Here is a 21,947-nt window from a genome sequence, read left to right on the forward strand (position 1 = left end):
TGACCGGCCCCCCGGCGGGCAAGACGGTGGACCCCGCACCACCACCCGACAGCGATGGACCCCCAGCTGCTGGCCATCCATCGTCGGCAGCTGGAGGTCACGGAGCAGCACCTGCGGGTGGAGCAACACCGCCTCCACCTCCAGGAGCGGGCGCTGGCCTGGCGCCAAGAGGCATGGGGGGCCTACATGGACACGTTCAACCGCCTAGTGGACTACCTGGCCCCCCCATGCCGCGCCGGCTGCCGCTGCACCCGCCCTGAGTGCTCCACCCGCTGCTCTGTTCGTCGCCGCGCCGTCCGCCGCCACCCGCCACCAAGGGCTGGACCGCCGAGGGAGACCTGGGGCCAGCTGAGACTTGCCGGACGTATCTTCCGGTCCGCCCGGCCCCCAGCCAGCCCTAGACAGGGCTGCGGCTGAGGCGGGGCTCCCGGCCGCCCACCCCCAGTGACAGACTATAGGGGCGTGGGGCCCAGGACGTGGTGCCGCCCCCCTCCCCCCTTGTATATAGTTTGGACTTATTTATTTGTGCCCTCCGTTTGCCCTGTTCCCCCGCCCCATGTAAATAGTTCTCCCCTCCCTTGCAATCCCTGTTTTTTTTTTGTAGATATATGCATACTTTTTTATTATTCACTTATAATAGTTAGAAGTTCTTGTATATAGTATGGTATTAGTTAAAACAACAGTTAAAAGAAAACCAGTTTGATTTTACAAACAAGTGCGTGCTTTTATTTGTCCAGGAAAAGTGTGTGGGGGGGTGCTGTTGGGTGCTCCGTGGTGTGGGCGTAGGGGCAGGGAGTGTTGTGGAGGAAGGGGTGGGGGCACAGTGGGGGGCCTGGCAGAGTTCACCCCACGGCCTCATTGAAGTGGGCCCGCAGGGCCTCCCGGACCCGGGTCCCTTCGGGGTCCACCTGGCGACTGGGGGCAGTGGGTGGCTGCACATCGGCCCTGCCGGCCTCCACAGCCCAGCCCTGAAAAAAGGCTTCCCGCTTGCTCTCCACCAGATTGTGTAGGGTGCTGCACGCACCCACAATCTGGGGGACGTTGGTGGGGCCCACATCCAGGCGGGTGAGGAGACATCTCCAGCACCCTTTGAGGTGGCCAAATGAGCGCTCCACCAGCTGGCGCGCGTGGTTCAGGCGCTGGTTGAAGCACTCCTGGCTGGCAGAGAGATGGCCCGCGTACAGGTGCATGAGCCAGGGCCGGAGGGGGTATGCCGCATCTGCGATGACGCAGAGGGGCATGGTGGTGCCCCCCACAGGGATCTCCCACTGGGGGATGTAGGTCCCCGCCTCCAGCCGGCGGCACAGGCCCGAGTTCCGGAAAACCCGGGCGTCGTGGGTGCTGCCAGGCCAGCCCACAAAAACGTCCTGGAAACGGCTCCGGCTGTCCTCCAAGGCCTGGAGGACCACTGAGTGGTAGCCCTTGCGGTTTATGTAGCGTCCTCCACTGTGTTGCGGGGCGCGGATGGGGATGTGAGTCCCATCCAGAGCCCCGAAGCAATTGGGGAAGCCCAGCGTGGCAAAGCCCGCGATGGTGGCATCTGGGTCCCCCAGCCTCACGAGCCTGTGGAGGAGCATGGCATTGACGGCGCGCACGACCTGCAGGGGAAGCACATGGGAGAGCACCAATGAGAGGTGAGCAGGGTGTGCGTGGCCCGGCCCTGCCCTGCCCTGCCCTGCCCGGGCCCCCCTGCCCTGCCAGGGCTGCCTCCCCCCCCTCCCCCTGTGGGTCCTCTTACCTCCATGAGGACAGCCCCGACAGTGGCCTTGCCGACCCCAAACTGCTGTCGCACGGATCGGTAGCTGTCTGGAGTGGCCAGCTTCCAGACAGCGATGCCGACCTGTTTCTCCACTGGGAGGGCACGCCGCATGGCGGTGTCCTGGTGCCTGAGTGCGGGGGTGAGCCACTGGCATAGCTCCATGAATGTCTGCCGGCTCATCCTAAAGTTCCTGAGCCAGCAGTCGTCGTCCCACTCCTCAAGCACCAGCCGCTCCCACCAGTCGGTGCTGGTGGGGTAGCTCCACAGGTAACGGCGTGTGAGGTGGGGGGGGGGGAGTCGGGGTGCTGCAGGGTTGGGGGGGTGAGTCCTGCTCCCCTGCGGGCCGCTCCTCCTCCGGTGTGGCAAGGAGGTGCTCAGCTGCCTCCCACAGGGCATGGAGCAGCTGGGTGGACCTCTGGCGGCGGCAGCTGCTGCTGCTGGGGGTCCATGACTGCGTCGCTCGAGGTCTGCGTGCCTATGGCTCTTCAGACCATGTGCTGTGCAGGCTGAGTGTGTCTGGGAGGGGCCCTGTAGCCAGACAAAGTCTCCCCCTTACAAGCCAGCTTGCTCGCTGCCCCGCCCCCCCAACTGCGGAGCACACAGGGCACGGAAACGGCTGCTGACAGCACAGTCTTTGATGCCCTCATTGAGGCCCAGATGTGCTAGCTTATCGTGACCCTGAGAAGCAGAAAGTACAGATAGAAGGCTAACAGGCCAAACTGTCAACAAGGGGGGGGGGACCCTCAAGAAATCGCCCCAGCTGGCATTGATCGATATGATGTACACACACACAACCATCCCAGAAGGGGAAGTGCCCCGCCCACACAAAAGAATGTACTGTACTCTCAAATTGCTTATCTTCTGTCTTACAAGTGCAAATTAAGTAAGAAATGCCCTTGTAACAAACTGGCGTCACAAAGACAGACCAGTATGATCTGGCACCATAGATAAGAAAGAGAATACATAACCCAAAGGGGTATAAAAGATGGGTCCAGCAGAACTCTGACTTTGAGTGCATTCCACCAACTACCTGCTGGTCGGGTCAGGTGATTGCCTCCCGAGGTCCACAACTGGGGACGCCCAACCTCGTATTCGTCTTTCCGCGGAATTGAGTGACCGATCTGGCTTGGCTACGCTGGTATCGAGAGACGCAGAGAGGGTAAGATACACCCATGCTAGGTCTCCGACTTTTTTGCGCACAGCTAAAGAATTAGAGCTCTGTAACTAGATGTCATTGTGTCAAGATATCATTGTGTTAGATGGTAACAGATATCTTTGTATTGGATTGTAACGTAACTTGTTGACACCTGTACTTTGCTAGCATATAAGAAGTAAACAATAGCCTCTTGTGACCGCACGCTTATAACTGTAGCTTAATAAACTTGTAACTAGTTAAGCTCTGAGCCTGACTGCTGTTAACCCTTTTGTCACTGCAACACAGCCGGCACAACAAAAAGAACTTTAACCGTTTGGTTACTACAGCCTGGCCGTGGGTGAGAGTGCTAGGAGCTGCCTGCTCTAACAGTAAAAAACTGGGTTGCTTAGGACCCAGGGGAGTACCTCACCGCACATTACCCGGCCACCGGCTAACAGGCCCTTTAAGGGAGCAGCTAGCTGTTGCCCCGGAAGCGCTAGTCCACCCTGTGACCCTGTCTGCAGCTGTGCCTGTCACCCCTATTTCAATGTGTGCTACTTTGGCGTGTAGACGTTTCCTCGCAGCGCCTATTTCGATGTGATGCTGTGCAACGTCGATGTTCAACATCGACGTTGCCAGCCCTGAAGGACGTGTAGACGTTATTCATCGAAATAGCCTATTTCGATGTCTCCACATCGAAATAGGCTACTTCGAAGTAGGCTTCACATGTAGACGTAGCTCTTATCAAATAAATGAATTGGAATAGAAATATTGTACTTACATTTCAGTGTAAGGCATATGAAGAAGTAGAAACAAGTCCTTATCTGAACATTGAGATCATATTGACTTTACAAGTGTTTTTTATGTAGCCTGTTGTAAAACTAGGTAAATGTCTAGATGAGCTGATGTACCCTCTGGAAGACCTCACTGTAGCTCCAAGTGTATATGTGCCCCTGAGTGAGAAACATTGGTTTAGATTGTATATTCTTCATGGGAGGGGATAGTCTGTTACTAAATGTTTGTACAGTGCCTAGCACAATGGGGCTCTGATGTTTGGAGTTAGTTGGTGCTCTTAAAATAATACAAATAGCATGCACACACGTGCATGCAACTGTGCACACACTCATTGAGAAGGAAATCTAAAATGTCCCAAACAGCAAAGACTTATTATGCAGTGTTCAACCTATTATGATTTATATGTTAAGTATAAAGAAGATTAAATTCCTAAAACTGCTGGGTAGTAAACAGGCAGGTAAGAAATCCTTAGTGTAATTAAGGAAAGTAAGTGGAAAGCTAGTGATGGATAAAGTTGTTATTAGTTTGAACCCAAATGAATTGATTGTGTCAGTGTTCTTGAAAGAAGTAGTGAAGGTCGTGCCTCAAAGACTGGGAGACATTTTCCTAAGGGAGACAAAGAAATGTTGGATGGTTTTATGATTATGCTCAAGTAGATAGTCAAGCCATAAGCAACAGTCAAAGCAGACAGGGCTTCTTGCCCAGATGATTTGTTTTACATCATTCTAAAGCAGAAACTAATGAACTAAAAGAACCTGCAGTGGAGGGGTTTTTTATATCTTACTTAGAAGGGGAAAGATGATTGATCTGCAATAAGGCATTAAAAGACATAAAGTTAAATTTGGTTTTGGGGGAATTTATTGGAAGCTATGGGATGGGACAAGGCCCGTTCAAATATGTAATCCGAAAAGAACGTGGATCCATAAAACAATGCCTGGCTGATGCTCCTTTAATGCCTGCAGGTAATCCCTTTAATACATGACGAAGGAACTATTTTTGCAAATGTTGTGTCATCCACACCACAGCAGTTAACAGTTATTCTTTTGATTTCTCACTGAAAAAGCAAAGCAAAAATTGTGTCTGTGGCTAAGGGTGGGTGCGATCACTAAATAATGGCTGCATTTGAGATGTAGTCAAAACACATACACATCCGATTAATTTTTGTGTTTCCTCAACTGTGAAATGGCATAATAATGCTTAATTGCTTACCACTCTGGGGTGTTGTGAGATTTAATTGGGTAATGCTTGGTTTGTGCTTTGAAGATGAAATGGACTACTTAAATATTAAGTAATATTATGTTAAGGTCTCTGAGTATAGGAGCCCTAATGCCCTGAAATAGTTAAGCAAACAACTTGGCTCAGAAATGATGACTCGGAAGCTACAATAATCAGAAGAGTAAACACACCCAAAAAGCAAGCATTCCTGTGGCACCTGAGAAACTAACACATTCATTAGGTCATGAGTTTTCATGGGCAAAACTCACTTTGGAAGTGGGTTCCAATAAATTTGTTAGTCTCTAAGGTGCCACAGAACTGCTTGTGGTTTGTGAATTTACAGGCTGACACAGCTACCCCTATGACACTCAAAAAGTGATTTTATTTGCCTTTTGGCTTTGGAGCCATTTGAAGTTATGTTTCCAAGCTTTTCTCTGCAACCATGAGCATTAGAAACATGAAGTAAAATGTTAAGTTTTCAAGCACATGACTCTAAGAACTGAGGATATAAGAAAAAGATCATGAGAGTCATGATAAAATTGTGAAAGCCGGCAACCCTGTTCCTTGCTGAAGAATTTTCAGCCAGGCCTGCATGGGCCTTGATGGAGAGTCAAATATCAGAGCTTGTTCTGTTGAGTTCTTCCCTTTTTTTATGACACTGTTTACAGACACTTCAGCCAAACACAGCAATAACTGACCCTATAGGAGTTGGATGCTTACTCTGGCTGGCAAAAATTAACCACTTCTTATTTGGTTAGCTACCAACAAGGATCCTATTTCATTTAGTTGATACCCATTCTCCCCCCCGCCCCCCACAACTTTTTAAATTATTTTCCTTTCAAGGTCTCACTCTAGGAATTTGGCACATGCTTTGCAACCAGCTTCCTGGTACGTTTCATTACTCTCACTCTAAGCAATTTTAATAGGGGACCACATTTTCATCAGATTCGGACATTCGTAAGCACAGATGAAAAGATTTCAGTATAACTGGAGGACAAAGCAAAAGCTCAGCAATGCACATGGATGGTATGTCCTTTTGATCTTCCAACTAGAGACCAAGTTCCTTTGTTGCAGAACTACAGAAACTCGTCAACTCCACAGCCATTGTCTGAAGCGCCACAATTTCAGCTAAGTAAATGTGACCTTCACTAGGTGGGCAAAGTAAATCGTTGTGTGTAACTTCATTTTTTTATTACAAATAATGCTGACAAAACCAGTTTTGAAGGAAAGCTGTGTTAGAATTAAGAAATTGTTTTGATTGTCCATCACTGATTCTTTAGGGCTTTTTTTTTTTAAATACTGTGGATGATTTTTTGATATAAAGGGATGATCTGCTACAGAAATCTGTTTGGAACACACACGTACTAGCTTTACTTCTTCACCAAAAAGTAAGTTCTGTGTTAAAATTCTTTATATATTTTCAGCCATGGTACAAAGCAATATAATTTGCTTTTTTTTTTACTCTCTTGTCCTTTCTCACTCAAACTTCTTGAAAGGAGCCTGATATTTCTTAAATACACTTTATTCATTTTCTCTAAAATTTTATCTTTCAGACCTGAAACGCACAAGACATGTACTTCCTTGGACTGTTGTTTTTGCTGGCTTTGCAAAGTAAGGCCTTCCGCACAAACTTTCCTGATGAAACGATTGCAGAGCTTTCTGTGAACATTTATAATCAGCTCCGGGCCACCAGAGAAGATGAGAATATTCTTTTCTCTCCTCTGAGCGTTGCTATTGCCCTAGGTATGGTAGAACTTGGAGCTCATGGATCCACCTTGAAAGAAATTCGACATTCCCTGGGCTATGACAGCTTAAAAAATGGTAAGGTCTTCTAATTTTGTTTTTTCTATGTATTTCTTGCTTTAAAGAGAGGTGGTACGTATTGAACAACCATGGAAGAATCAAAATCTTGTTCCTTGGTTTAATGATATACTGGCTTAATGTTGAAACATGTTCTAGTGGGCTCAGTGTAGAACTGTAAACTGGTGAAAAGTAGTCTCAGTGCTGCCAGTGCTCAAGATTCAGGAGTCAAGTATTGCAGCTCCTCACTTCAGTTTGCATCTGTCCAAATAGTGATAAATCTACCTGAAAAACCTCCCAGATATTTCTGGGAATGATAGTTCTGTCAATGCCTGTAAAGCAGCTTTAAGACAAAACCAACAGTTAGAATATAGCATTGTTAAAGAGAAGGTATGAAGAACTGTTAGTTGTTGCACTTGAAAAGTAGTAGCATTTTTTTAAACTAAGTTTTATGAGATTTGTTTAATGTCTAATATAATATTAGTATAACTATTCTGTGATTTGTTGGTGGGACTAGAAGATGAACAAATTTAGAATAGAGGAAAACTTAACAGCTGCTGTACTAGGATAAATATTTACTATCATTAGATAAGAAACTCCTATTTAAAATCTGTAGCAGATGGGCAGATAATGCCTTTTGTGTGAAATACTTGTCAGTTGAAATATAGAGACAAGAAAATATAAATGTAGAATTTTTTTCCTGCTATCTTTTTGTGAGTAAATGCCTGTTTTTAATAATAATAGAATCAAACTCTTCCGCCAGTTACTTCTACATACATTTTGATATTGTGTGGACTATTCAAGGGGAAATTTTGTTCATGATAGTGGTCATTTTTCATTAACTATGCAAATACAACTTAGATGGTGCTAATATAAGTTGGGTGAACAACTGGCTGGATAACTGTACCCAGAGAGTAGTTATTAATGGTTTTCAATCTGGCTGGAAAAGTGTAACTTGTGGGGTTCCTCAGGGGTCTGTTTTAGGACCGGTTCTGTTCAATATCTTCACTAACGATTTAGATATTGACATAGAAAGTACACTTATTAAGTTTGCAGATGATACCAAGCTGGGAGAGGTTGCAACTTCTTTGGAGGATAGAGTCATAATTAAAAAGGATCTGGATAAACTGGAGAAATGGGCTGAGGTAAACAGGATGAAGTTTAATAAGGACAAATGCAAAGTGCTCCACTTAGGAAGAAATAATCAGTGTCACACATACAGAATGGGAAAGCACTGCCTAGGAGTGAGTACAGCAGAAAGGGATCTGGGGGTTATAGTGGACCACAAGCTAAATAAGAGTCAACAGTGTGATGCTGTTGCGAAAAAGGCAAACATGATTCTAGGATACATTAACAGGTGTGTCGTGAACAAGACACGAGAAGTCATTCTCCCGCTCTACTCTGCGCTGGTTAGGCCTCAGCTGGAGTATTGTGTCCAGTTCTGGGCACTGCAGTTCAGGAAGGATGTGGAGAAATTGGAGAGGGTCCAGAGGAGAGCAACGAGAATAATCAAAGGTCTAGAGAACATGACCTATGAAGAAAGGCTGAAAGAATTGGGCTTGTTTAGTTTGGAAAAGAGAAGATTGAGGGGTGACATGATAGCAGTTTTCAGGTATTTAAAAGGGTGTCATAAGGCAGAGGGAGGGAACTTGTTCTTCCTTGCCTCTGAGGATAGAACAAGAGGCAATGGACTGAAATTGCAGCAGGGGAGGTTCAGGTTGGACGTTAGGAAAAAGTTCCTAACTGTGAGGGTGATCAAACACTGGAACGAGTTGCCAAGGGAGGTGGTAGAATCTCCATCACTGGAGCTATTTAAGAAGAGGTTAGATAGATGGCTTTCAGGGATGGTCTAGAAAATGCTTGGTCCTGCCATGAGGGCAGGGGGCTGGACTCGATGGCCTCTCGAGGTTTCTTCCAGTCCTACTTTTCTATGATTCTATGATTCTAACCTTCTGAGTATTTCCAGTTTACCACACGTCTGAGTAAATACAACTCACCTGTAATGTGACTTTAGCTAGAAACCACCAAGTCAAAAGATCGTAATGGTTCTGGGAGGTATTGTATGTATGTATGTATGTATGTATGTATGTTATGTGCTTGCTTGGAAACTTGAGTGAATTTCCTTGTCTTTAATTAAAACCACTGGACCTGCAGGACCCCTGAGAAGCAGCATCTTGACTATGGCCTGAAAAACCAAGGTGGGGCTGTGAAGGTATAAGTGTGTACTTATACTGGCCCTCCAATAGCCCTTTTTACACAATATCCTACACAGATGACACCTGCAAGTTATATCTGCTGTTCAGTTCTACAGTTTTACCTCTAGGGGATTAAAAAATGAACACTTACACTTTGGTACACTCCTATCAGCTCCTGTTTCAGCTACCACAGTGCACTCTAGATCAAACTTTCAGTTGCTTGAATCTTTGTTCAGCACTCATTAAACTCACTACATTTGGACTCCATATGCTTTATCTTCTGATTTGACTCCAAGAGCAGTTCAGGTTGCAGGGATTTTCAATTTTGAAACCTGTCACTGAGAGTGCCTGGTTACCTAAGAGACCGCCCTGACAACTGAAATTAACTGAAGTAATTTTTAAAGTCCCTGAACCTGAGTTGTGCGGTTGAAGAGCTCTCGGTAGAGGACATATTAGCATTGAAATGCATTGTATTGTTTTGTTTTTTCAGGGTCCAAACTAGTAATGTTTAGGACACAATAAAAGAACTGTTGAGCATTTGGGAGGGAAATACATTTAAGAATAAGGTGTAGTTTTCTTTTTTTTCTCTCTCTCTCTCTCTCAAGATAGAGTGATTCATTTTGAGGTTGGGACAAATGAAAGCACTACACTTGTCAGGGTTGTGTGTGGGGCTGAAGGGGTGTGTTACTAATGCTGTGTATTGTAGGAAGTGGGAATCTGAGAGGCATTGCATAATGGCCTGCCATGCAGAGAATTCATATCTTCATGATCTGAAATGGAAGCATCAGAGGCAGCAGGTGCGAGGATTCTAGGGGGTGTATCGGCCTAGTGCCCCTACCGTACCTGCCTCTTCCCACAGAAGCACCATTCCAGGGGCAGTCTCCCCATCCTCTAAAGCAGTGCGGCCTCGGAGTAGCACTTATGGGCCATGCTGCTGTGGGAGAGGAGCAGGACTGTCCCCATACTCATTGGAAGCAGCACTCACAGTGAGTGCAGGGAGGGATGCGGGGGTATATGTGGCCCCCCTGTGCACCCCCATGCATTACCTATGGCAACAGTCAACATGCACAGGCTTGGCCATGTGATAGTATGTCTTAGTCATTGTGTGTTCGTATTGACCTCTGGTTTTGTTTCCTTTTTTCTATGTCAGAGTCATCACAAAAAAATTAAAAGATAAACAACTCTAAGATGTGAATGGACTTTGTGTACTAGTGGCTAAAAGATCATTCTGAAGTGGTAGTGGAGAGAATATGTAGGATTTCCTTAGCATATTTGCTTCACAAAGAACAACAAACCACTTCTAATTTTTCTTTTCTTTTCTCTTCAGGTGAAGAATTGTCCTTCTTGAGGGACCTTTCTGATATGGCAACTACTGAGGAAAGCCAGTATGTAATGACAATTGCCAACTCCCTGTATGTGCAGAATGGATTTCACATCAGTGATAAATTTTTGCAGTTGGCGAAAAAATACTTCAAAGCTGAAGTAGAAAATGTAGACTTTAGTCAAAGTGCAGCTGTAGCTGACCACATCAATAAGTGGGTTGAGAATCATACAAATAGTAAGTCCATGTGGTTCTTCTATTTCTCTTATTATAAATATTATTTGTTGTCATCCTGAAGTAGGTGTGACCTTTTGTTTATCTTCTCTCCCACTTAAGATAATTTTATCTTCTCTCCTAGAGGGAATTCTAGTGTCAATTCTTAATATAATCGTGTATTTTCAAGTCCCTTAAATCAGTTTTTGCTATCATTTACCACGCAGTGGTATGTGAGAGACTCATTTTTTATACATTGAAGAGAAAATTAATGTAGTATCTATTGGTAAGTAATGACAGCTTTCTAGCAATCACTCTGTGATTCTGAGTCTTTATTTTCTGCGTTTTAGTATAGACGTATTTATTAATGAAAAGATTTTTTTGCATGCTCTCTTTCTAAAACTATTGGTTACTACATAAACTGTGTTTACATTAATGGCCTGAGCTTAGTAATGACTTAACATGAAAATTGTGAGTGCTCATTACCTATCATGGTTAGGCCCAAATATATTTAAGTTTGTAAGGACAGTTTTGATAGATGTGCAGATCCAGTGACAAAATATGAACTCTTGCAGCCCCTGCTGACTTTAGTGGAAGCCATATCCAGTACCCAAAGACAGAATTTGACCAAATGACCACTAATAAGACTATCCCTAATAGGGGACAGTCCCGTAGCACCTTAAAGACAAATTTATTTATCAGATAATAAGCTTTGGTGGGTTAGACCCACTTCCCATGAAAGTTCATTATCTGATAAATAAATTTGTTCGTCATTGAGGTGCTGCAGGACTGCTTATTGTTTGTGAAGCTACAGACTAACACAGCTATCCCTCTGAGCCTAATCAGGTGAACAGAGCTCACTAGCCAAACAAAACAGTACATTTGAAACAGCTAAAACAAATGCGTCTGTTCAGATCAGCATTTGTATTCTGATCATGTCTTGTGTTGTGCTCCTATTGATTGGTTGGTTCTGTACATACTTGGAGAGCAAAGTATAGAGCCACAGCTTGTTACATCTTATGGATCAGAAGAGAATAATTTTGTTCAAATTCTTTTTCCACCTGTGTGCCTTTTCAAATTAATTAACAATGTTAATATTTTAACAGTAGTGGCCAGATGCCGTCCTTAGTTGCAACACAGTAACTCTACAGATAACGGCAGACTCTTACTAGCCACTTCCACCACACATGCATCCCCATGATATCTGAGCACTTGAGAATGTAGCTGTAGAATTGTAATGGGAATAAAAGTTGTATTGCAGAGATGGGAAGCATTTTATTTTATTTTATTTTTATTTTATTTGTGAGGGTACATTGGACCACAGAAAATCAGTTTGGGGGCCATACACAAGCAAAAACAAAACCCTTTCACTTAACTTACTTGTAGGTAGGGCAAGATGAACTCTTCTGGAGGGCCAAGGCTATTAAATTTTGTGAAATTCTCTAGGCTCTGTGTTGGAGCCACAAATGAGGGGTTCAGAGTGCAGGGAAGGGGTCTCTGGCTTGAGGCAGAAGGTAGGTGTGGGAGGAGGTGAGGGTTCCGAATGAGACTGCAGGCTCTGCGGTGAGGCAGGGGATAAGGTGCTTCATGTGCAGGAAGGGGACACCAGGCTGGGTCCAAGGGGCTTGGATTGCAGGCAGCGGCTCAGAACAGGAGTCTGGGCTGGGGAGCACAGGGTCTGATAGGGATCAGGGTGTGGGTGGGGCCTCAGGGCTTGGGCATGATTTTGGGGTGTGGGGCACTTACCTGGGGCGGCAGTTGTTTTGGTAGGGGTGCGGAAGCAGGGGGATCAGCCCAGCCCACACAGCCCTACACATATTTTAGGCACTGCCCCCACAGTTCCCATTGGTCAGACTTCCCATCCCGGCTTTACTGAATATGTATATTTGTGGCACAAATGGAAAAAGCGTTCAATGATAAAGACTCTTGTTCCAGTGTGAATTCACCAAGTTTGCCAAGGTATATGGGAATGTGTTGCACCTGTGAGGTAAAATCCTGCCTTGCTGTTCGGAGACATAGAGATGGAGGGGATAAAGTAGCAGCAGCCATTTGGTAGGTCACATCATGCTGGCATATGTGAATGTAAAATTGGGTGCATCTTCTGGTTTTAGAACTGCTGCTGCAAAGGGAGACAACCCTCTCCTTCAGTTGTACAACAGTGCCACAGGGGGTGCTCAGAATTTTATCCTGGGCTTTTTAAACATGCTCCTCTCAAATCTTTGAGTAACAAGAGGAGCTCGGTGAGGTACAAAATAAATGAGACACAACTGGTTTAGTTTTCTGTATGGTGTGGAATAATCATAGTACTGTTCACAGTAATGTGTGTTCCCAAGAACTAAACTGTCAGTGAAAAATGCATGTCAAGCTAAGAAGGGAAAGACTTTGTTTTGTGTTTTTCCATGTTCAAACCAGCTTTTATTTTGGAACTGTGTGCATGTGTTTCTCTCTTGACTGTACGGTAAGCTTTCTGCCTCATGGGACATTGTCCTGAATAAACTGAAGTATAAACAAAAAGCAGTCACTCCCAAGACAGCATGAATCAGACTTTTCCCCCATCGCACAAGTGCGATACCAGTTGTCTGCTCTGTGGAGCTCTGCACATGCATCTAGAGGCAGATAGGATTCTGAACATATGCACAAATCAGAAGCTGAGTAATAATAGGCAGAGTGCTTTTGTGTAGCATGCTGGTGTTGCAGATGGAGAGTAAGGAATCCTTCCAGGATTAATTCATTGTCTACATTTGTCACTGTTCTTACACAGTTATAAACTCAAATATTTTACTGAAACTAATGTATACCCAATCCACTATATCTGGTAACAGACAACGCACTCTGATAGGAATAATTTATTTAGGGCTATGAACATCACAGCTGCTATGCTACGCTAACAAGCCTCTCATGACTAGAGCAGATGTAATTTGTCATCTTTCCTTTCCCTGAGCAAATGTCCATGGCTCAAATGCTGAGGGCTTTTTACACTCCTCACCTTGGAGACAGTGGGACTTCCATTGAGTGAAAACTGGCTTCCTGATGCACTCTTAGGGCTATAGACAAGGGAGGATGGCTGTCCAGAGCACAAAGCTGTGGGGGCAAAATAATGATAGGGGGAAAATCAGTAGCGGTGTAAATATGCTTGTGTAACCTACACATCTAGTGTGGTTCACTGTTCCGTGTGTTGGCACCTAGACCACTTACAAGCGTCCTCTACAGCCAAAACTGAGAGCCAGCTGGCTTTTAGCTCAAACTATAGAGGTGCCTGAACTAAGCTCCAGAGATTCCAGGTTCGAATCTGCTTGTGAGCAGTTACACTTGCTCACTCCTGGGCACTAAAATGCCTGTTGATGGCTGTGCCCCTTCTTGGTGTTAGTCAGTGGGACTCTTTGGCTGTGTCTACACTACGAAAATAACTTTGATACTTCGAAGTTGAACATCTATGCACACGCTACTTTGAAGTTAAACTTCGAAGTAAGGCACTACTCCATTCCTGGGAATGGAGTAAGGACTTTGAAGTAAGACAAAAGGTGTGTAGACTCTCTGCTGGCTACTTAAAAGTAGTGCTTAACTTTGAAGTTGACTTCAAAGTTAGTGCCTAGTGTAGATGCACCCTTTATGTTCTTAATTAAGCACCTCCTTACGTGCTTCTTCAGATTAGAACCAAAGTCCATAGAAGCTGATCCCCCGGAGGAAAATAGGGAACTGTATCATACCACCTGGAGAAACATTCTTTAGTTGACCCATATTTCCTCTTAATCAAGGTTTCAGTGTGGGTATGTTTTAAAATTGGAATTAAGACACAAGTGATTGATAAACACTTTTAAGGAAGGCTTATTATATACCAGCAGAGTGATTTGGGCTTTGAAAATCCTGAAAATTTAATTTTGGGATTTACTGAGAAAATCTGAATTAAAAATATGTTAGTGCTATTTTTTATTTTCTTGCATTTTGCAAGTTAGATGAGTTTTGATTGAATATTCAATTTTTTGTGCAGTTTGAAGCACTCCTTCCTTTCCTATCTCTCTGACAGACATGATCAAAGACTTTGTCTCATCAAGGGATTTCAGTGCTTTAACTCATTTGGCCCTCGTCAATGCCATCTACTTCAAGGGGAACTGGAAGTCACAATTCAGACCTGAAAACACGAGAACTTTCTCGTTCACTAAAGATGATGAAAGTGAAGTGCAGATTCCAATGATGTACCAACAGGGAGAATTTTACTATGGTAAGCTGGGAACTGGAAAGCTGAATTAATTAGAATTACCTGCACTAGCTCACTGTGGCAATGATATGGTACCATATGTTCAGCCATACACAGTTCTGCAGATGTATGTGTATGCTTGCCAAGTTATATGTAGTTATTTGATTGTCATCTTCTTGTTGAGTATTTCTCCACACACATTGTCTTGACAGAATTCATTTTTTTTAAATAAGTTCAATAAGTAATTTTGAAGCTTTTTTATTTTTATTAATTTGTTTTCACAATTGCAGGAAATGATAATAGAAGTAAACAATTAATGATAGACATTGAACATCAATAACTTTAAGCTTTATAATGGCTAAAACACAAATTGTCAACATCCCATGTCAAACATAAAAAGTAAATAACCATAAACTCAATTAAGCAGTCAAACAACAATTTTCTTAATTCATGCTTAACTCTGTAAATCTCAGTTCTAGCCACTTTAAAATTATAACATGTTTGATTTTTGACATTTGATTTCATCATATTCTGAGGAAAGGTGTCACCTCTTACCCTATTCAAAAGCAACTCTTAAAGTTACTAGGGTTTAAGAAACTTTAATTTTGTTGTACATACTTAGTGCTTCAGATTTCTAAAATGTTACTAAGTGCCTGTCTTGTGCTGTGAAAACACATTTCTTAAGTTATGAGTTAAGAATTTCCTGTAAATATATCTACCTCAGACAGAGACGAATAAAGAGTACTAAGAAGAATAACAAATCTGGGTTCTGGCAGACCAAGCATGAAACAAGTTAAGTCATTTTTCTCATGAGGATACAACTCCACCTGGCAAGAGAAAATGCTAGACAAGTAAATGTAAGCAGTGTATAGGTGAATTGCTTTTATGATGACACCAAGTTAATAAGATGGGGATTGGTCAACTGATTTACAATTTCAGAAGCTGAGATACATGTTCATTTTTACTGGCAAGTTTTTTCCTGAGTCATATTCTAATCTACTTGATGGCTCTGCTTTTTAAAATATTATATATAATTTCAGAAACACTTTTCAAACTTAAATTGAATGCCACAAGAAAGAATGCGACAAGAAATATTTAGTAATTGAGACACAGATTAAAATTTTCTGAAGTGCCTTTAAGTTATATCTACATGTCAGACTTCTGCCAGGTTAATGACATTGGTTAGGGACCACACCACTTCACACCCTGGCCAGCACAAATCTATAGTGTAGCCTGGCTTAAACCCCATTTTAAATGCGATCTAAGTGTTTGGGAGCCTAAGTCTCAGTGAGAATCAGTGGGACCTAGATTCTTTGTTACTTAATGCTTTTTTAATTTTTACCCAAGCTTACAATAAGGTTAGTAATTTTAAGGTTGTTGTTTTACCTTCCTATAAGTATGGTGTACATTTTTGCTATGTTTAATGCATTTTTCCCCAGTTTTTGAAGTAAAGATAAAGTTTAAAGGAAATAATTATGGGTGGCATTCTGTTCCTGTTTTTGCAGGGGAGTTCAGTGATGGCTCCAATGAGGCAGGAGGTATCTATCAAGTTCTGGAAATACCATATGAAGGTGATGAGATCAGTATGATGATCGTTCTTTCCAGACAGGAGGTTCCACTCGTCACACTGGAGCCATTGGTCAAAGCCCAGCTGATTGAGGAATGGGCCAATTCCGTGAAGAAGCAGAAAGTGGAGGTATATCTGCCAAGGTGAGGATATACTTCCAAGTACACATTTTAAACAGGGTGCATTGGTATGTCCTTTGTCTGCTATGACACTATGGCTATGTCTACACTAGCACCGCCCTTTCAAAAGGGGGATGCTAATGAGGTGCTGCAATGAATATGCAGTGCCTTATTAGCCTAATGGCAGCCACGGCACTTTGCAAGTGTCACTTTTGATCGTGCATGGCATGTCTACATGGGGTTCTTTTTGAAAGGACCCCACACACTTCAAAATCCCCTTATTCCAACAACCAAATAGGACTAAGGGGATTTTGAAATGTGTGGGGTCCTTTCAAAAATGACCCTGTGTAGACCAGCTGTGTGTGTTCGAAAGCGGCACTTTCGAAGTGCTGTGGCTGCCATTATGCTAATGAGGCACTTCATAGTCATTGCAGCCCCTCATTAGCATATCCCAAAGTGTCTCATTAGCATCCCCCTTTTGCAAGGGGAGGTGCAAGTGTAGACACAGCCTATATGACAGTACTGGGTAGCAGAGAAGTACTGGTGCAGTAGCAAATGATTTTGATGATCACAGTAGTGTTCTCTGTTTTCAGAGCAGCTTGAGATTTGTCATGTGCCCTGCAGTGAATTGGGTTTTAAACCACAGATGTGAAATTTCTAGGCAATTAGAGAACAGGAAGAAAATCCTTGGAAATTTCATGTTAAAATTACCTTAAAGATGCCATTTTATTTCGGTGACCGTACATGCTGCTGTGATGCTGGGGCATCTCTCTGCTTTTGATTGCCTTGTTATTTCTACTCACCATTTTGGACTCAGTGAGCCTCAAGAAGACAAGCTCCGACTACTATGAATTACTGTTCCAGGCTGTCTACAGACTCAGCCTGTTCAGAAAGAGCCCAGCACTCCAGTGATCACTGCTGCTTATACTGTCTTTAAAGCTATTGACAAGTTCTGTTACCTTGGAAGTGTCTGGATGATGGTGTATTTGTTTGATTAGCCAAAGCCAGCACTGCCTTCAGAAGATTGACCAAATGCCTATGGATTGACTGTGATGTTCAACTTTCACCTTGATATGGAGTTTATCAGGCAGTTATCCTTAATATCCTACTGTGTGGCTCAGAATCGTAGACAATATAGGTTTTGAAACTTGATTTGTGCTATGTGCACTATCTGAGGAAGATTGCCCATGTGAATTGGTCTGAAAAAATTCCTAAAACAGAGGTTCTGAAGCTATGTGATGTCATGGACATGGAAGCAGTGCTTATGAATAAACAGTTTAATGGATAACAAATATGGTCTTCTATGGCCAGCTTGCTCATGAAAAGCACTGGTGGTTAGTGAAAAGCACAATAAAGATATCTTTAAGGCCAACATGACGTCATGCGGCATATCTCCCAATGATTTTGAAATTCTAGTTCAGGACAGATTGTACTGATGAAATGGGTCTTTGCCCACGAAAGCTTATGTTCCAGTATATCTGTTAGCAGGACTTCTTGTTGTTTTCGCAGATACAGACTAACACAGCTACCCCTCTTTTACTAAAATCTAGGTAAACCATGTCTAACTCTTCCCCCTTATCCACAAGACTTGTTATCCTGTCTGAGAAAGTTGTCAAATTGGTTTAAAGTGATTTGACATGATTTCTTCTTTACAAATTCTTATTGTCTTTCAGTTGTTTCACACATTTGGTCCATTATTTTTCCTGGCACAGAAGTTAAACTGACTCATCTGTACTTTTCCCTTTTTATAGATGGGCACCATATTTACCACTTTCCAGTCTTCTGGAATCTCTCCTGATTTCCATAACTTTTCAAAGATATTAGGTCAGATACATCCTATATCAGCTCCTTAAATATTCTAAGATGCATTCATCAGGCTGGTGACTTGATGGCATCTAATGTCCCTAAAATTTTAACTTGTTCTTTTCTCAATTTTTACTTCTAAACCAAACGATTTCCACTAGCATTCACTCCACTAGGCATCCAGTCACTACTAACCTTCTTGGTGAAAACTGAAACAGACAAGTCATTAAGCATCTCTGCCATTTCCAGGTTTTCTGTTATTGTTTCTCCCTCTTCATTGTGCATGATTCCAGGACTCAGGATCTCAGGGACGCACCTACAGTACTTAGGATTTTACCCAGTCCTGCGTATTTCCCAACTAGCATTGTTCCTCCTCTAGCCGGTAGCCCCTCTTCAGCATGTCTTCATGCCCTTCATGTGGAGGAGCTCGTTCCAGCCATCATAGAACTACAGACGAACTCCCAACATACCCCAGTTCATACCTCCCAGCCAGAAATCTTGAAGTATTTTGTGGCCATTAATGAATTAAGGATAATCGCCACAGATAAAATTGGGTACCATTTATCTCTTTCTGCATTTTCAGATTATGAAAAAATTGTTGAGCCTGAAATTCAATGTAGAGATATTGTAATTCCCTTATTAAATTGGAGAGATTAATTGTGCATTCCCAGCATGCTAGATTTGCATTAGGATTCAGGGGTGATCTGCAGGGTTTTATCAGAGCACTAAATAAACACTGCGTAAATATTTTATGCTCTGACTGAAAAGACATGTTATGAAATATGGCCTGCAGATTCTGTCCACTGAGAAATGGAAAGCAGCAGTGGAATAGAATTAAATTTTCATGTCCCCGAAAGATACTATCCAATTATAAAGTGAACTTTTTTTTAAACTTATACATTTGTAATGGGGCTTGAATGACTAGCCAAAGCAGAGTTAATCACAACTTTTCCAATTTCTGCCTGGTCTGTGTGCAAATGAAACTGTATGACTTCTCTTAATAGCAAAGGGGAGAATTCTCCAGGATTGTTAAATTATGCTTTCTCATTTTTCATTTGCAAATCATTGTTTCCAGCTTTACTAGGGCTAAAGCGATCAACATTTTAATCCATTTTTGCGTAGAAGTGAAACAGACCATGAAACTAATTTACAAAAATGTCTCCCACACATAATTTATTTGAAGAGAACCATAGGGATAACTGCCAGCTAATAACAGGAGCACTGTCTGAGCAGTGGACTATGCCTGGAGTTTTAAAATTACTGTCCTTTTATTTTGGTTTACTTGCCGTTCATTTAAGATATGCGTCAAACTTGTCAGAGTTTCACATGCCACAGTTTGTTTTTAAAAAGGGGATGCAGGGGGGGCGGGGAAGCAGAAAGCTTTTCCTTCCTGCTCATTCTTTTCATGGCTCCTCTGCTATTTCTAGCATTTGTCAGCTCTGGTTCTCCTTGTGACATGGTTGTAGTACAGATATACAGGACTCTTACTGCTGTGAGTGAGGGCCATAGCAGAGGGCTGTGCCTGGTCTTGATGCCTGAAGATGGGCAGGAGGTTGTTTCAGTCATGTCAGCTCAGCTGAGTAAGTATTAACACCATTGAAATGCTGTGTTAAGATTCTGGCTGATACGTCTGAAGCCAGATTAATTAGCTGCATAAAAGATTAAGCTCTCCACTAAGCTAAAATGATGCTTCAGATGCTGATGACCTATACTGGCCATCTAGGCAGGTGTGAATTTTCCCCTGTGATCTGAAGTAATGCACTTGTTCCTCTTTTTTTATCTGCTCTGATCTTACCTCTGCCTAAAAGCAGGCATTGTGGACCATCTGAGAGCCTAGTTTGTTGAACTTCTCACAAGCAAAGCAGTTTTTTTGAAATGAACCTCTGGGTGAACTGAGTTTTGCTCTAACACCTTTTGCTATATGAGCAAAAAAAAGGTAGACCTGGTCCTGTTTGAGTCCAGGCACTCGCAACTACAGATTGAATCTCTCTCGTCTAGCACCCTCAGGACCTAGCACTTAAGTGTCAGGTGAAAGAATTTGACTGATGCCAGGAGGTCAGTATTTTCCAGCACATTACCAGCACTTCCACTACTTACTGGGCTCTTAGAAGACATTTAAGGGTAAATTTACAGCTAAATAACAGCACAGAACACTGAGAGCCAGGACTGGTGGCTGTAAACAAACTTTATGGGACCATGAGAAACTTGTCCATACCCATGATAAGAGGTCATCCGGCTAACTAAAATCATGCCGTATGATGGAGTTTGCCAGATGAGAGAGTTCCAGATTAGAGAGATTCAGTGTTTTAGTTTTGTGGGAATTCTGCACCTCACAAGAGGCACTCGGCATTTTGTGGGACTGGGCCCTCTCTCCTTTCTGAACCACAGAAGGCTTTAGAAGAGTCATATTAATTAATTCTGTACATAAATCCTAAATTAAGGGTACTGTTCTGCCAAAGACATAAGTACCTCCTCTAAATCTGATTATTATATAACGTTAACCTTTGATACAGGGCTCATCTTCTGTAACTCTTTGTAAACAGCATGTATTAGAAAGCTCAGATCAGAGAAGTTTAGATACTTTTATGCTATTTCTAGATGATATGGTGACTGCTCTACAAAGAGAAACAGTCTTTCACTTTGAACTCTGAAAATCAGCTTCTTAGTTCTAGATAGGCAGTGAAGAGATGGACTTGGTACCCATAGTAAAAATATCAAAACAACCCCAAACCCCAGGAACACCAGTCCTGGAACCTTTCCCTGCAACAAAGCCCACTGCCAGCTTTGTCCACATATCTTCTCTGGAAATACCATCACTGGACCTAACCAGGTTACTTACAGAATCACGGGCACTTTCTCATGCTCCTCTACTAACATCATATATGCCATCATGTGCCAACAATGCCCAGATGCTTTGTATATTGGACAGACTTCTAACTCCCTTAGACAAAGTGTCAACGGGCACAAAACAGACATCAAAACACTCCAGATCCACAAACCAGTTAGTCAGCATTTTAATGGAATGGGGCATTCTGTCAGTGACCTCAAGGTATGTGTGTTACTGAAGAGAAATTATCGCTCCGTTTTAGAAAGAGAAGTGGATGAACTGACATTTATATTCAAATTCGGAACATTAACACATGGTTTAAATAGTGATGGGAACTTTCTGAGTCTCTATAGGGGCTCATCTGCATACTTGTCTCAATCTAATTCTTGATCTTCCCCCCCACCCCTCCACTCTCTGATTTGCTCACCTTGATTATCTTTTTCTGATTTGTCCTCCTTGCTTACTGTTTTTGGTTCTCTGTGTCTTAAATATTGAGTCTGTTCTGGTCTGGATATGGTCTGAAGAAGTGGGTCTGTCCCACGAAAGCTCACCTAATAAACTATTTTGCTAGTCTTTAAAGTGCTACTTGACTGCTTTTTGTTCTAATAGCAAATAATGTCATTCCTTGCACCTGTGGATTAGGAGTATGCGTGGGCTCTTAATTTTGAAATTTATCTGAATTGTACTAAATATTCCTCAGCAAGTTCACCTCTTTTTAAGGTGCCCATGCTAGTTCATCTGCATCATGTAAACCCCAGTTAATCCTTGCATCGAGGGCCAAGCAGCTCTTCCTAGGAGTTTGCATTGAAGTCAGTGGGAGTAGCTCTAGGTTGACACTGGAATACTTGAGAACAGAATCTGTCTTACTGTTTCAGATCCTTGAAGTCATTTGAGTGAATAAAGACTTGAGGGTTTGGCCCTTAATGCAGGGCTAAACGTTGTTCAAAGTCCTTTGCATTGGCTGACTTTGTGGGGCTTTATTTATTGCTGTGGGCAAATTGGG

At 43.0% G+C, this 21,947-nt stretch overlaps 1 protein-coding gene across 1 annotated transcript in view; it reads left to right on the forward strand.

Annotated features, from left to right (window-relative positions):
• SERPINI1 (serpin family I member 1) overlaps nt 1-21,947 on the forward strand; it is a 90,733-nt gene that overhangs the window by 47,419 nt on the left and 21,367 nt on the right. Inside the window, exons 2-5 of the mRNA XM_075003911.1 lie at nt 6,458-6,725; nt 10,227-10,457; nt 14,458-14,652; nt 16,134-16,338. Coding sequence (XP_074860012.1) covers nt 6,476-6,725; nt 10,227-10,457; nt 14,458-14,652; nt 16,134-16,338 — 881 coding nt within the window. The 5' untranslated portion in view covers nt 6,458-6,475. The remainder of the gene's footprint in view (nt 1-6,457; nt 6,726-10,226; nt 10,458-14,457; nt 14,653-16,133; nt 16,339-21,947) is intronic.

Source organism: Carettochelys insculpta, chromosome 10 (genome assembly GCF_033958435.1).
Source record: "Carettochelys insculpta isolate YL-2023 chromosome 10, ASM3395843v1, whole genome shotgun sequence".
NCBI classification, from domain to species: Eukaryota; Metazoa; Chordata; order Testudines; family Carettochelyidae; genus Carettochelys; species Carettochelys insculpta.